Source organism: Hirundo rustica, unplaced genomic scaffold (genome assembly GCF_015227805.2).
Source record: "Hirundo rustica isolate bHirRus1 unplaced genomic scaffold, bHirRus1.pri.v3 scaffold_485_arrow_ctg1, whole genome shotgun sequence".
NCBI lineage: Eukaryota > Metazoa > Chordata > Aves > Passeriformes > Hirundinidae > Hirundo > Hirundo rustica.
In genome coordinates this window covers 1-12,335 of record NW_026690530.1, presented here as the reverse complement: position 1 = coordinate 12,335, position 12,335 = coordinate 1, and the positions used below count along the sequence as shown (strand labels likewise).

General features: G+C 59.1%; 1 protein-coding gene across 1 annotated transcript; it reads left to right on the top strand.

Moving 5' to 3' along the window:
• Window positions 1-203: 203 nt before the first annotated feature.
• Window positions 204-12,004, top strand: ERCC2 (ERCC excision repair 2, TFIIH core complex helicase subunit; the record flags this gene model as incomplete). The annotated part of the gene is made up of 21 exons (XM_058424424.1): window positions 204-251; window positions 695-794; window positions 869-946; window positions 1,123-1,185; window positions 1,264-1,377; window positions 1,538-1,648; window positions 2,108-2,224; window positions 2,736-2,859; window positions 2,949-3,045; window positions 3,830-3,963; window positions 4,747-4,915; window positions 5,253-5,371; window positions 5,979-6,048; window positions 6,665-6,734; window positions 7,575-7,676; window positions 8,324-8,387; window positions 8,894-9,015; window positions 9,693-9,785; window positions 10,244-10,316; window positions 10,866-10,936; window positions 11,861-12,004. Coding segments are annotated over exons 1-21 (2,040 nt in total), but the record flags the coding sequence as incomplete, so codon positions are not given.
• Window positions 12,005-12,335: the final 331 nt, after the last annotated feature.

Below are 12,335 nucleotides of genomic sequence, written 5' to 3'. Positions count from 1 at the left end.
ATTCGGCGCTCTATTCGTTCTGCCTGAGTTCGATTATTCGGCGCTCTATTCGTTCTGTCTGAGTTCGATTATTCGGCTCTTGATTGCTTTTGCCTGATCGCTCTGCGATCCATGTCTCGCCTCACTATTTGACTGGCAGTTCTTCCAGCCAATGGAAGAAAGGGCGGGCTCGTCTTTGACCAATCAGAGCGCGTAATGCGGGAGGGGGCGGGGCCGAGGCGGCGGCGCGAGGTGGCGGCGGGAGCCATGAAGTAAATGGGGGGGTTTGAGGGGTTTTTGAGGAGATTTGAGGGGCTTTTGGGAAAACTGAGGGAATTTTGGGAAGTTTGAGGGAATTCTGAGGGATTTTAGTGGAGTTCATGGATTCCGGGGGGGGTTTTGAGGGTTCCAGACCCGCTCAATCCATCGCAGAGCTCCCAGTCCATGCCAGTTTAGGGATCGGGCGTGAGGGGGGCAGATTCAGGATTCCCCCCCAAATCCCCCTCAAATCCCTCGGGATCCACCAGATCCCCGGGGCCCTCTGCGGGCTGGACACAGATGAGCCGCTGGTGTTGTCATAATCCTCCAAATCCTACCGATTCACCCCAAAATCCCCCCGAAATGCCCCCAAAATCCCCCGAAAATTTCCCCAAGACCCCCCGCGATTTCCCCCCAAACCCTCGCGATGGCAGCGGATCCCGGTGGATCCCCGCAGGCTGAACGTGGACGGGCTCCTGGTGCTCTTCCCCTATGAGTTCATCTACCCCGAGCAGTTCTCCTACATGCTGGAGCTCAAGCGCACGCTGGACGCCAAGGTGGGAGCCGGGGCGGATCCCGGGGGGATCCCCAGGGATCCTGAGGGATCCTGAGGGATCTGGGACCCCCCCAGGGCCACGGGGTGCTGGAGATGCCGTCGGGGACCGGGAAGACGGTGTCGCTGCTGGCCCTGATCGTCGCCTACCAGCGGGTGAGGGGCCCGAGGAATCTTGAGGGGTTTTGGGGGAGCCCGAGGGGGTTTGGGGGGGTCCTGAGGGATCCTGGTGGGTCCCTGCAGCCGCTGGGTGATCCCTGGGTGATCCCTGGGTGATCCCTGGGTGATCCCTGGGTGATCCCAGCAGATCCCATCGGATCCCCCCTCCCCAGGCCCACCCCCTGGACGTCTCCAAGCTGATCTACTGCTCCCGCACCGTGCCCGAGATCGAGAAGGTCGGCCGGGATCGGGGGGGGCGATCGGGGCCGGATCCCTCGGGGCCGGATCCCTGAGGATCCCCGGGATCCCCGCAGGTGGTGGAGGAGCTGCGGAAGCTTCTGGAATGCTACGAGCGGGACCTGGGGGAGCCGCTGCCCTTCCTGGGGCTGGCGCTGAGCTCCCGCAAGAACCTCTGCGTGCACCCCGAGGTCAGAGCGGCTCCGGGGTCCCGGGGGGAGCCCAAAGCGTCCCGGGGCTCTGGTGCTGAGGTCTGGAGCAGGGTCGGGATCCTGGGGGGATCCCGGCTCTTTGGGCGGGTCCCAGCGGATCCCAGCGGATCCCACCCGCTCCCCCCCGCTCCCCGCCCAGGTCTCGGCGCTGCGCTTCGGGAAGGAGGTGGACAGCCGCTGCCTGGCCCTGACGGCCTCGTACCTGCGGGATCCCCCCGAGGGGCCCCGGCCCAGCTGCTCCTTCTTCCAGGTGATCCCGGGGAGAGGGGGGGTCCCGAAGGGTCCCAAGTGGATCTGGGGGGGTCCCAAAGGGTCCCAGGGGGAGCTGGGGGGGTCCCAAAGGGTCCCAGGGGGAGCTGGGGGGGGCCCAAAGGGTCCCAGGGGGAGCTGGGGGGGTCCCAAAGGGTCCCAAGTGGATCTGGGGGGGTCCCAAAGGGTCCCAGGGGGAGCTGCGGGGGTCCTGAAGGGTCTCAGAGGGTCCCGGGGGGATCGGGAAGGATCTGGGGGGACCCTGGGTGGGTCCCTTGTTCATTTTGGTGACACCCAGCCCCATTTTAGGCTGTTCTTTCCAGATTTTGTCTGGGTTTTCCCCGTTTCTGGCCGTTTTTCCCCCATTTCTTTCCGTTTTTCCCTGTTTCAGGCCGTTTTCCCCGTTTTTGGCTGGTTTTCCCCCGTTTCAGGCCGTTTTTCCCCGTTTCTCCCCCTGCAGGAGTTCGAGGCGCGGGGCCGGCAGAGCCCCCTCCCCTTCGGGGTTCACAACCTGGACGATCTCCGCACCCTCGGCCGCCAGCGCGGCTGCTGCCCCTATTTCCTGGCCCGCTCCTCGGTACCGAAAAACACCCCAAAACACCCCAGAATACCCCCAAAACACCCAAAACCACCCCAAAATAGCCCCAAAACACCCCAAAATATTCCAAAACCACCCCAAAATACCCTGAAATGGTTCCAAAACCATCCCAGCATCCTCCAGCTGCTCCTGTTTCTGGTCTGCTCCTTGGTACCCAAAGGAAACACCTCAAAATACCCCAAAAGCACCCCCAAATACCCTAAAACATTCTCAGATCAACCCAGAATACCCCAGAACTCCTCTGGGGACCCCAAAACCCCCCTGAGTGACCCCAAAACCACCCCAAACCCCCCCTGAGTGACCCCAAACCCCCCTGAGTGACCCCAAAACCACCCCAAAAACTCCCCTGAGTGACCCCAAACCCCTCTGAGTGACCCCTAAATCACCCCAAATCCCCCTGAGTGACCCCAAACCCCCCTAAATCACCCCAAACCCCCCTGAGTGACCCCAAACCCCCCTGAGTGACCCCAGATCCCCCCAAACCCCGCAGCTGGCCCACGCCAACGTGGTGGTGTACAGCTACCACTACCTGCTGGACCCCAAGATCGCCGGGCTGGTGTCGGCCGAGCTCGCGCGCTCCTCGGTCGTGGTGTTCGACGAGGCTCACAACATCGGTGCGGGGCTCTGGGGGGGCTTTGGGGGGGTTCTGGGGGGGTTCCGGGGGGGTTCCGGGGGTCCTGACCCCGAACTCGCCCCGCTTCAGACAACGTGTGCATCGAGGCCATGGGCGTGACGATCACGCGGCGAACGCTCGACCGCTGCCAGGCCAACGTGGGCACGCTGCAGAGCGCCGTGCAGAGGTGGGGGGCTCAGAGGGGGCTGGGGGGGCTCAGAGGGGGCTGGGGGGGCTCAGAGGGGGCTGGGGGGTTTGAAAAGGGGTCTGGGGGGTTTGAAAAGGGGTCTGGGGGGGCTCAGAGGGGGCTGGGGGGTTTGAAAAGGGGGCTGGGGGGTTTGAAAAGGGGGCTGGGGGGCTTGGAAAGGGGGCTGGGGGGGCTCAGAGGGGGCTGGGGGGTTTGAAAAGGGGGCTTGGGGGGGCCTCAGAGGGGGCTGGGGGGGCTCAGAGGGGGCTGGGGGCTTGGAAAGGGGTCTGGGGGGGGCTCAGAGGGGGCTGGGGGGGCCTCAGAGGGGGCTTGGGGGGTTTAAAAAGAGGTTTGGGGAGAATTTGAGAGTCCCAGGGCTGGATTTTGGGCTCAGGGCTGTTTTTGGGGGTCTCAGTGCTGTTTCTGGGGTCTCAGGGCTGTTTCTGGGGTCTCAGGGCAGTTTTGGGGATCTCAGGGCTGTTTTTGGGGGTCGCAGTGCTGGTTTTGGGGGTCTCAGTGCTGATTTTGGGGTCTCAGGGCAGTTTCTGGGGGTCTCAGTGCTGGTTTTGGGGTCTCAGGGCTGTTTCTGGGGGTCTCAGTGCTGGTTTTGGGGTCTCAGGGCTGTTTTTGGGGTCTCAGGGCTGTTTCTGGGGTCTCAGTGCTGTTTCTGGGGTCTCAGTGCTGTTTTGGGGGTCTCAGTGCTGTTTTCGGGGGTCTCAGTGCTGTTTTCGGGGGTCTCAGGGCAGTTTTGGGGGTCTCAGGGCAGTTTCCGGGCTCCTTCCAGGATCAAGGACACGGACTCGCGGCGCCTGGCCGATGAGTACCGGCGCCTGGTGCAGGGGCTGCGCGAGGCCGGCGCCGCCCGCGACTCCGACCTCTTCCTGGCCAACCCCGTGCTGCCCGACGAGATCCTGCAGGGTGCGGGATCCACTGGGATCCACTGGGATCCACGGGATCCACTGGGAGCCCCTGGGAGCCACTGGGAGCTGCTGGGAGCTGCTGGGATCCACTGGGAGCCCCGGGATCCACTGGGAGCTGCTGGGAGCTGCTGGGATCCACTGGGAGCTGCTGGGAGCCCTGGGAGCCGCTGGGAGCTGCTGGGGTCACGGGAACCCCCAAAAACTTCAAAATCCACCCCAAATCCTGGGGATCCACCCCAAATTCTCAGGATCCCCACAAAGTCGCTGGTTTTGTGGTTTCCCGAAGAACTTTGGGCTGGTTTTTTGTGATTTTTGGGCATCCCTGACCCCGATTTCTCCCGTTTTTTCTCCCATTTTTCCCATTTTTTCTCATTTTTCCCAGTTCCAGAGCCCGTCCCGGGCAGCATCCGCACGGCCGAGCACTTTGTGGGGTTCCCTGTGGATTCTGGGCTGGATTTGGGGGTTCCCTGTGGATTCTGGGCTGGATTTGGGGGTTCCCTGTGGATTCTGGGCTGGATTTGGGGGTTCCCTGTGGATTCTGGGCTGGATTTGGGGTTTCCCTGTGGATTCTGGGCTGGATTTGGGGGTTCCCTGTGGATTTTTGGGTTGGATTTGGGGGTTCCCTGTGGATTTTTGGGTTGGATTTGGGGAGTTCCCTGGTTCCTGGGGTGGTTTTTGCGGTTTCTCTGTGGATTTGGGGCTGGTTTTTGTGATTTTCGGGCGCCCCTGACCCCGTTTTTCCCCGTTTTTTCCCTTTTTCCCCCGTTTTCCCGGGTTCCAGAGGCCGTCCCGGGCAGCATCCGCACGGCCGAGCACTTTGTGGGCTTCCTGCGGCGCTTGGTGGAGCACCTTCGGGCGCAGCTGCGGGCGCCCCGCGTGCAGCAGCTCAGCCCCCCGGCCTTCCTGCTGGAGCTGCGGGAGCGGGTGTGCATCGAGCGCAAGCCCCTCAGGTCAGGGCGCCCCGAGAACGGGATCTGCACCCCGAAAAACGGGATCTGCACCCCAAAAAACGGGATTGGGACCCCCAAAAACGGGATTGGGGACCCCAAAAATGGGATTGGGACCCCCAAAAATGGGATTGAGAGCCCAAAAAACCCATTGGTTTGGGAGCCGAAAAATTCCTGGGTTTGGGGATTTTTTTAGGGTTTTTGGGGGTTTGTGATCGTTTTGAGGATTTTTTGGTTTTGTTTTTGGGGTCCTTGGGATGGTTTTTGGGGTCCCTGAGGTGGTTTTTGGGGGGGTTTTGGGGGTTTTTGGGGTCCCTGAAGGCCGAACTCCCCGTGGCAGGTTCTGTGCCGAGCGCCTGCACTCCCTGCTCCGTACCCTCGCCCTCCCCGACGTCGCCGACTTCTCCCCCATCACCCTCGTGGCCAACTTCGCCACCCTCGTCAGCACCTACAGCAAGGGTGGGGGCCCCAAAACACCCCAAAAACACCCCAAAAAACACCCCTAAAACCGTCCCAAAAACACCCCCAAAACTGCCCCTAAACAGCCCAAAACCACCCCCAAAACTGCCCCAAAACCACCCCACAAACTCCCCAAAAACACCCCCAAATGCCCCCAAAACCACCCCCCAAAACCCCCAAAATCTCCTCCAAAACCACCCCAAAATTCCCCCCAAACCGCCCAAAAAACACCTCCAAACCACCCCAAAAAGCCCCTCCAAAACCGCACCCCCAAACCCCAAAATTGTCGCAAAATACCCCCAAAAGAGCCGAAAAAAATCCCCCCGAATAAACCCCAAATCCGCCGCGAACAAACCCAACTGCCCCCTGAACCCCCTCTAAAAATCCCCCCAAAACCCCAAAATTCCCCAAATTCCCCCCAAAAACCCCTGAATTCCCCCCGAATTCCCCGCAAATTCCCCCAATTCCCCCCAAATCCCCCCAAATCCCCCCCAAAACCCCCCAAATCCCCCCGAATTCCCCCAAATCCCCCCAAATCCCCCCCAAATCCCCCCAAATCCCCCCAAATCCCCCCCAAATCCCCCCGAATCCCCCCGAACCCCCCCAGGTTTCACCATCATCATCGAGCCCTTCGACGATCGCACCCCGAGCGTCTCCAACCCCGTGCTGCACTTCAGGTGGGGCTGGGGAAAGTCGTGGGGAATTTGGGGTTTTGGGGGAATTTTGGGGTTTTGGGGGAGTTTTGGGGTTTTTGGGGGGAATTTTGGGAGTTTTCAGGGAGATTTTGGGGGGATTTTCGGGTTTTGGGCGGATTTTTGGGGAGATTTAGGGGGAAGTTTTGGTGTTTTTGCGGGGATTTTGGGGAGATTTCGGGGGGGTTTGAGGTTTTTGGGGGTGTTTTTAAAGGGAGAATTGAGGTTTTTTAGGGGGATTTTTGGGGTGTTTTTAAAGGGGGATTTGAGGTTTTTTAAGGGGATTTTTTGGGGGTTTTTAAAGGGGGATTTGAGGTTTTTTAAGGGGATTTTTTGGGGGTTTTTAAAGGGGGATTTGAGGTTTTTTAAGGGGATTTTTTGGGGGTTTTTAAAGGGGGATTTGAGGTTTTTTTAAGGGGATTTTTGGGGTGTTTTTAAAGGGGGATTTGAGGTTTTTTAAGGGGATTTTTGGGGTTTTTGGGGTGTTCTGTGCACCCCGCCCTTGCTGTAGCTGCTGAGGAGGCCTCAGGGGGATTTGGGGGAGGTTGAGACCCCCCAAAAACCCCGAAAAACCCCTGGGGACCCCCCAAAATCCCCTCAGCTGCCTGGACGCCTCCATCGCCATCAGACCCGTGTTCGAACGGTTCCAGTCGGTCATCGTCACCTCGGGGGTGAGAGAGCCCAAAACCACCCCAAAATACCCAAAAATATCCTCAAAATATCCCAAAACATCCAAAAACACCCCCAAAATATCCCAAAATAACTCCTCATCGTCACCTCGGGGGTGAGAGAGCCCAAAAGATCCAAAAATATCCTCAAAATATCCCAAAATATCCAAAAACATCCCCAAAATATCCCAAAATAACTCCTCATCGTCACCTCGGGGGTGAGAGAGCCCCAAATCACCCAAAAATATCCAAAAATGTCCTCAAAATATCCCAAAACATCCAAAAACATCCCCAAAATATCCCAAAATATCTCCTCATCGTCCCCTCGGGGGTGAGAGAGCCCCAAATCACCCAAAAATATCCAAAAATGTCCTCAAAATATCCCAAAACATCCAAAAACATCCCCAAAATATCCCAAAATATCTCCTCATCGTCACCTCGGGGGTGAGAGAGCCCAAAATATCCAAAAATATCCCCAAAAATATCCCAAAATATCCCAAAACATCCAAAAACATCCCCAAAATATCCCAAAATATCTCCTCATCGTCAGCTCGGGGGTGAGAGAGCCCCAAAAACTCCCGAAATATCCAAAAATATCCCCAAAAATATCCCAAAATATCCCCAAAAACATCCCCGAGTATTCTCTCATCGTCGCCTCGGGGGTGAGAGAGCCCCAAATCACCCAAAAATATCCCCAAAACCACCCAAAATACCCCAAATCCCCCCCAGTTCCCCCCCAAATCCCGCCGTGTCCCCCCGCTGCCCCCCAGACTTTATCCCCCGCTGCCCCCCAACTTTGCCCCCCCGCTGCCCCCCAACTTTGCCCCCCCGCTGCCCCCCCAGACTCTGTCCCCCCTGGAATTTTACCCCAAAATCTTGGGGTTCCGCCCCGTCACCATGGCGACGTTCAGCATGACGCTGGCACGGGCCTGCCTCTGCCCCATGGTGAGTGGGGCCGGGGGATTTGGGGGGATTTTGGGGGGTCCTGGGGGGGATTTGGGGGGGCTCTGGGAGGTCCCAGGGATTTCTGGGGGGGTCCTGGAGGGGTCCCAGGGGGTCTTGGGGATATTTTGGGGGATCCTGGGGGAGTCCCAGGTGTATTTTAGGGGGGTCCCAGGGGTTCTCAGGTGTATCTTGGGGGTCCCAGGTGTATTTGGGGGTTATTTTGGGGGTCTCAGGGATATTTTGGGGGTTATTTTGGGGGTCTCAGCCCCGTTTCCCCTCCCCAGATCGTGGGCCAGGACAATGACCAGGTGGCCATGAGGGGATTTTGGGGGTCCCAGGGATATTTTAGGGGGTCCCAGGGATATTTTGGAGGTCCCAGGTGTATTTGGGGGATATTTCGGGGGTCCCAGGTGTATTTGGGGGATATTTCGGGGGTCCCAGGTGTATTTGGGGGATATTTTGGGGCGTCTCAGGGATATTTCGGGGGTCTCAGCCCCGTTTCCCCTCCCCAGATCATGGGCCGGGGCAATGACCAGGTGGCCATGAGGGGATTTTGGGGGTCCCAGGTGTATTTGGGGGATATTTCGGGGGTCCCAGGTGTATTTGGGGGTTATTTTGGGGGTCTCAGCCCCGTTTCCCCTCCCCAGATCGTGGGCCGGGGCAATGACCAAGTGGCCATGAGCTCCAAATTCGAGACCCGCGAGGACATCGGTGGGGCTGGGGGGATTTGGGGGGGCTTTGGGGGGGATTTGGGGGGGCTTTGGGGGGGTTTGGGGGGATTTGGGCTCTGGGGAGGGGTCTCGAGGATTTGGGGTGTTTGGGGGAATTTCTGGGGTGAATTTTGGGGGGTTCTGGGCAATTTTGGGGGGGATTTCTGGGGGAATTTTGGGCTCTGGGGAGGGGTCTCGAGGGGTTTTTGGGGGAGTTCCAGGGGGGGATTTTGGGGTCTCTGGGGTTTTTGGGGGGCACCTCAGGGAGAATTTTGGGGTGTTCTGGGAATTTCTGGGGAATTTGGGTGGGGGTTTCGGGAGGATTTGGGGGGGATTTTGTGAGGATTTGGGGTTTTTCGTGGTGGATTTTGGAGGGATTTGGGGTTTTTTGAGGGGGATTTTGGGTTTTTTGAGGGTGACTCTGGGGGGATTTTGGGATCTCCGGGTTTGGGGGCTCTGGGGGGTTTTGGGGGTCCCGGATTCACCCCGGCTCTCCCCGAAGCGCAGCCGTGGTCAGGAATTACGGGCAGCTGCTGCTGGAGCTCTCGGCCGTGGTCCCCGACGGCCTGGTGGCGTTCTTCACCAGCTACGTTTACCTGGAGAGCACCGTGGCGTCGTGGTACGAGCAGGTGGGACCCCAAAAACCCCCAAAAGAACCCCAAAACTACCCCCAAAACCCCCAAAATGCCCCCCAGAACCCATAGAGACCCCAAAAAACCCCCAAAAATAACCCCAGAAATCACAGAGACCCCAAAAACCTCCCCAAAATCTCAGCCCTGACCTCACCTGTACCTGGAGAGCACCGTGGCGTCGTGGTACGAGCAGGTGGGACCCCAAAAACCCCCAAAAGAACCCCAAAATGCCCCCCAGAACCCATAGAGATCCCAAAAAACCCCAAAATAACCCCAAAAATAACCCCAGAATCCTCACCTGTACCTGGAGAGCACCGTGGCCTCCTGGTACGAGCAGGTGGGACCCCAAAATCACACCTGGGAGCCCAAAAACCCCCAAAATAACCCCAAAAACCCCCAAAATAACCCCAAAAACCCCCAAAATAACCCCAAAAATACCCCCCAGAATCCACAAAGAACCCCCAAACCCCCCAAAAAACCTTCCCAGGACTCCCAAAATTCCTTCCAGCACCCCGAAAACTCCTCCAAAGTTCCCACAAAACGCCTTCAAAACCTGCCCAAGACCCCCAGAACCCCCTCCGGGACCCCCTGGGACCCCCAAACCCCCCCGGGGACCCCCAAACCCTCCCGGGGACCCCCCGAACCTGCTGCAGCCCCCCGTGCCCCCTCCCCAGGGCATCCTGGAGAACATCCAGAGGAACAAACTGCTCTTCATCGAGACGCAGGACGGGGCCGAGACCAGCGTGGCCCTGGAGAAGTACCAGGAGGTGCTGGGGGTCCTGGGGGTCCGGGGGGGGTTTGGGGGGTCCTGGGGGGGTCCTGGGGGAGGTTTGGGGGGTCCTGGGGGAGGTTTGGGGTGAGTTTCGGGTGCCCTGAGCCAGGTTTTGGGGGTTCTGGGGGAGTTCTGGGGGTCCTGGGCAGGGTTTGGAGGTTCCTGGATGAATTTTGGGGTTCCTGGTCAGGTTTCGGGGCAGTTTTGGGGGTTCCTGGATGAATTTTGGGGTCCCTGGTCAGGTTTCGGGGCAGTTTTGGAGGTTCCTGGATGAGTTTTGGGGGTTCCTGGATGAATTTTGGGGGTTCCTGGTCAGGTTTTGGGGCAGTTTTGGGGTTCCTGGATCAGTTTTGGGGGTTCCTGGATGAACTTTGGGGTTCCTGGGCGAGTTTTGGGGGTCCCAGGGGTCCCACCCGGGGGTTTCTCCCCACATTTCCCCCCGTGCCCCCCCAGGCGTGCGAGAACGGCCGCGGCGCCGTGCTGCTCTCGGTGGCGCGCGGGAAAGTCTCCGAGGGCATCGACTTCGGTCAGCTTCGGGGAGTCGGGGATTCGGGGGGGTCTGGGGGGATTTGGGGGGGTCTGGGGGGATTCGGGGGGGTCTGGGGGGATTTTGGGGGATTTGGGGAGGATTTGGGGGGATTTGGGAGGATTTTGGGGAGGATTTGGGAGGATTTTGGGAAGATTTGGCAGGATTTTGGGAGGGTTTGCGAGGGTTTGGGGGCAGTTTTTGGGGGATTTGTGGGATTTTAAGGGGATCGGGGAGGGGATTTGGGGCGGATTTAGCGGGATTTGGGTGGAATTTTGGGGGGATCTGGGGGATTTTGGGGGGATTTGGGAGATTTCTTGGGGCGGTTCGGGGGGATTTCGGGGGAAATTTGGACGTTTCAGGGGCAGTTTGAGGGATCTCAGTGACATTTTGGGTTTTTTGGGGGGCAGTTTGAGGGATCTCAGTGACATTTTCGGGGTGATTTTGGTGGTTTTTGTGGTGATTTGGGAGTTCTGGGGAGCTCAGGGGCAGTTTGGGGGTCCGGGGGCAGTTTGGGGGTCGCTGAGCCCCCCGTTTTTGCCCCCCCAGTCCATCACTACGGCCGGGCCGTGATCATGTTCGGGGTTCCCTACGTTTACACCCAGAGCAGGATCCTCAAGGTGAGGGGAGGGGTCCCTGGGGTGCCCCCGCCCCGAATTCCCAATGGAGGTCCTGTGGGGGCGGGACTGCAGGGCGTGGAGAGCCCCAAAATCCCCCCGAGTGACCCCAAAACCCTTTAAACTGACCCCAAAATCCCCCCAAAACCCTTTAAACTGACCCAAAAACCCCTCAAAATTCCCCCAAAATCCCCCCAAGTGACCCCGAAACTGACCCCAGACCCCACCCAAACCCCCTCAAACTGACCCCAAAATCACCCCAGACCCTTTCAAAATGTCCCCAAAGCCCCTCAAAGTGACCCCAACCCCCTCAGGGTGCTTCTGGGGGGTTCTGGGGGGGGTTTTGGGGGGTCTCAGCCCCGTTCCCATCCCAGATTCCCTCTGGAATTCCTCCGGGAGCAGCTCCAGTGTGGGGGAGCAGCTGGGGGTCACTGGTTCTGGGGGGGGATCTGGGGGGGTTTTGGATACCTGGGTGAGTTTTTGGGACACCTGGGGGGGTTTTGGGGTACCTGGGTGAGTTTTTTGGGACACCTGGGGGGGGGTTTGGGGTACCTGAGCAGATTTTTTGGATACCTGGGTGAGTTTTTGGATACCTGGATGGGTTTTTGGGGTACCTGGACAGATTTTTGGGGTACCTGGATGGGTTTTTGGGATACCTGGCCGGGTTTTTGGGATACCTGGCTGGGTTTTTGGGATACCTGGGTGAGTTTTTGGGATACCTGGGTGAGTTTTTGGATACCCGGCCGGGTTTTTGGGGTACCTGGCCGGGTTTTTGGGATACCTGGCTGGGTTTTTGGATACCTGGGTGAGTTTTTGGGGTACCTGGGTTAGTTTTTGGATACCTGGCTGGGTTTTTGGGGTACCTGGCCGGGTTTTTGGGATACCTGGCCGCTCCCCGGGGGTCTCACCCCCCGTCTCCCCGCCCAGGCCCGGCTGGAATTCCTTCGGGAGCAGCTCCAGGTGCGCGAGGGAGAATTCCTGACCTTCGACGCCATGCGGCACGCGGCGCAGTGCGTGGGCAGAGCGCTGCGGGGGAAAACGGATTACGGGCTGATGGTGTTCGCTGACAAGGTCGGGGGGCTTTGGGGGGCTTTGGGGGGGCTTTGGGGGGGTTTGGGGTCACTTTGGGGGGGTTTGGGGTCAGTTTTTGGGGCACTCAGGGTTTGGGGCGGCGCAGTGCGTGGGGAGAGCGCTGCGGGGGAAAACCGACTACGGGCTGATGGTGTTCGCTGACAAGGTCGGGGGGCTTTGGGGGGTCCCAAGCACCTTTGGGGGTCCCAAACCCCCATTTTCCCCCATTTTCCCCTGTTTTTTCTGCCTTTTTTCCCAATTCCTCCCCGTTTTTGGCCCCCCAGCACTTCGCCCGTGCCGACAAGCCCAGGAGTTATTTTGTGATCTTTTT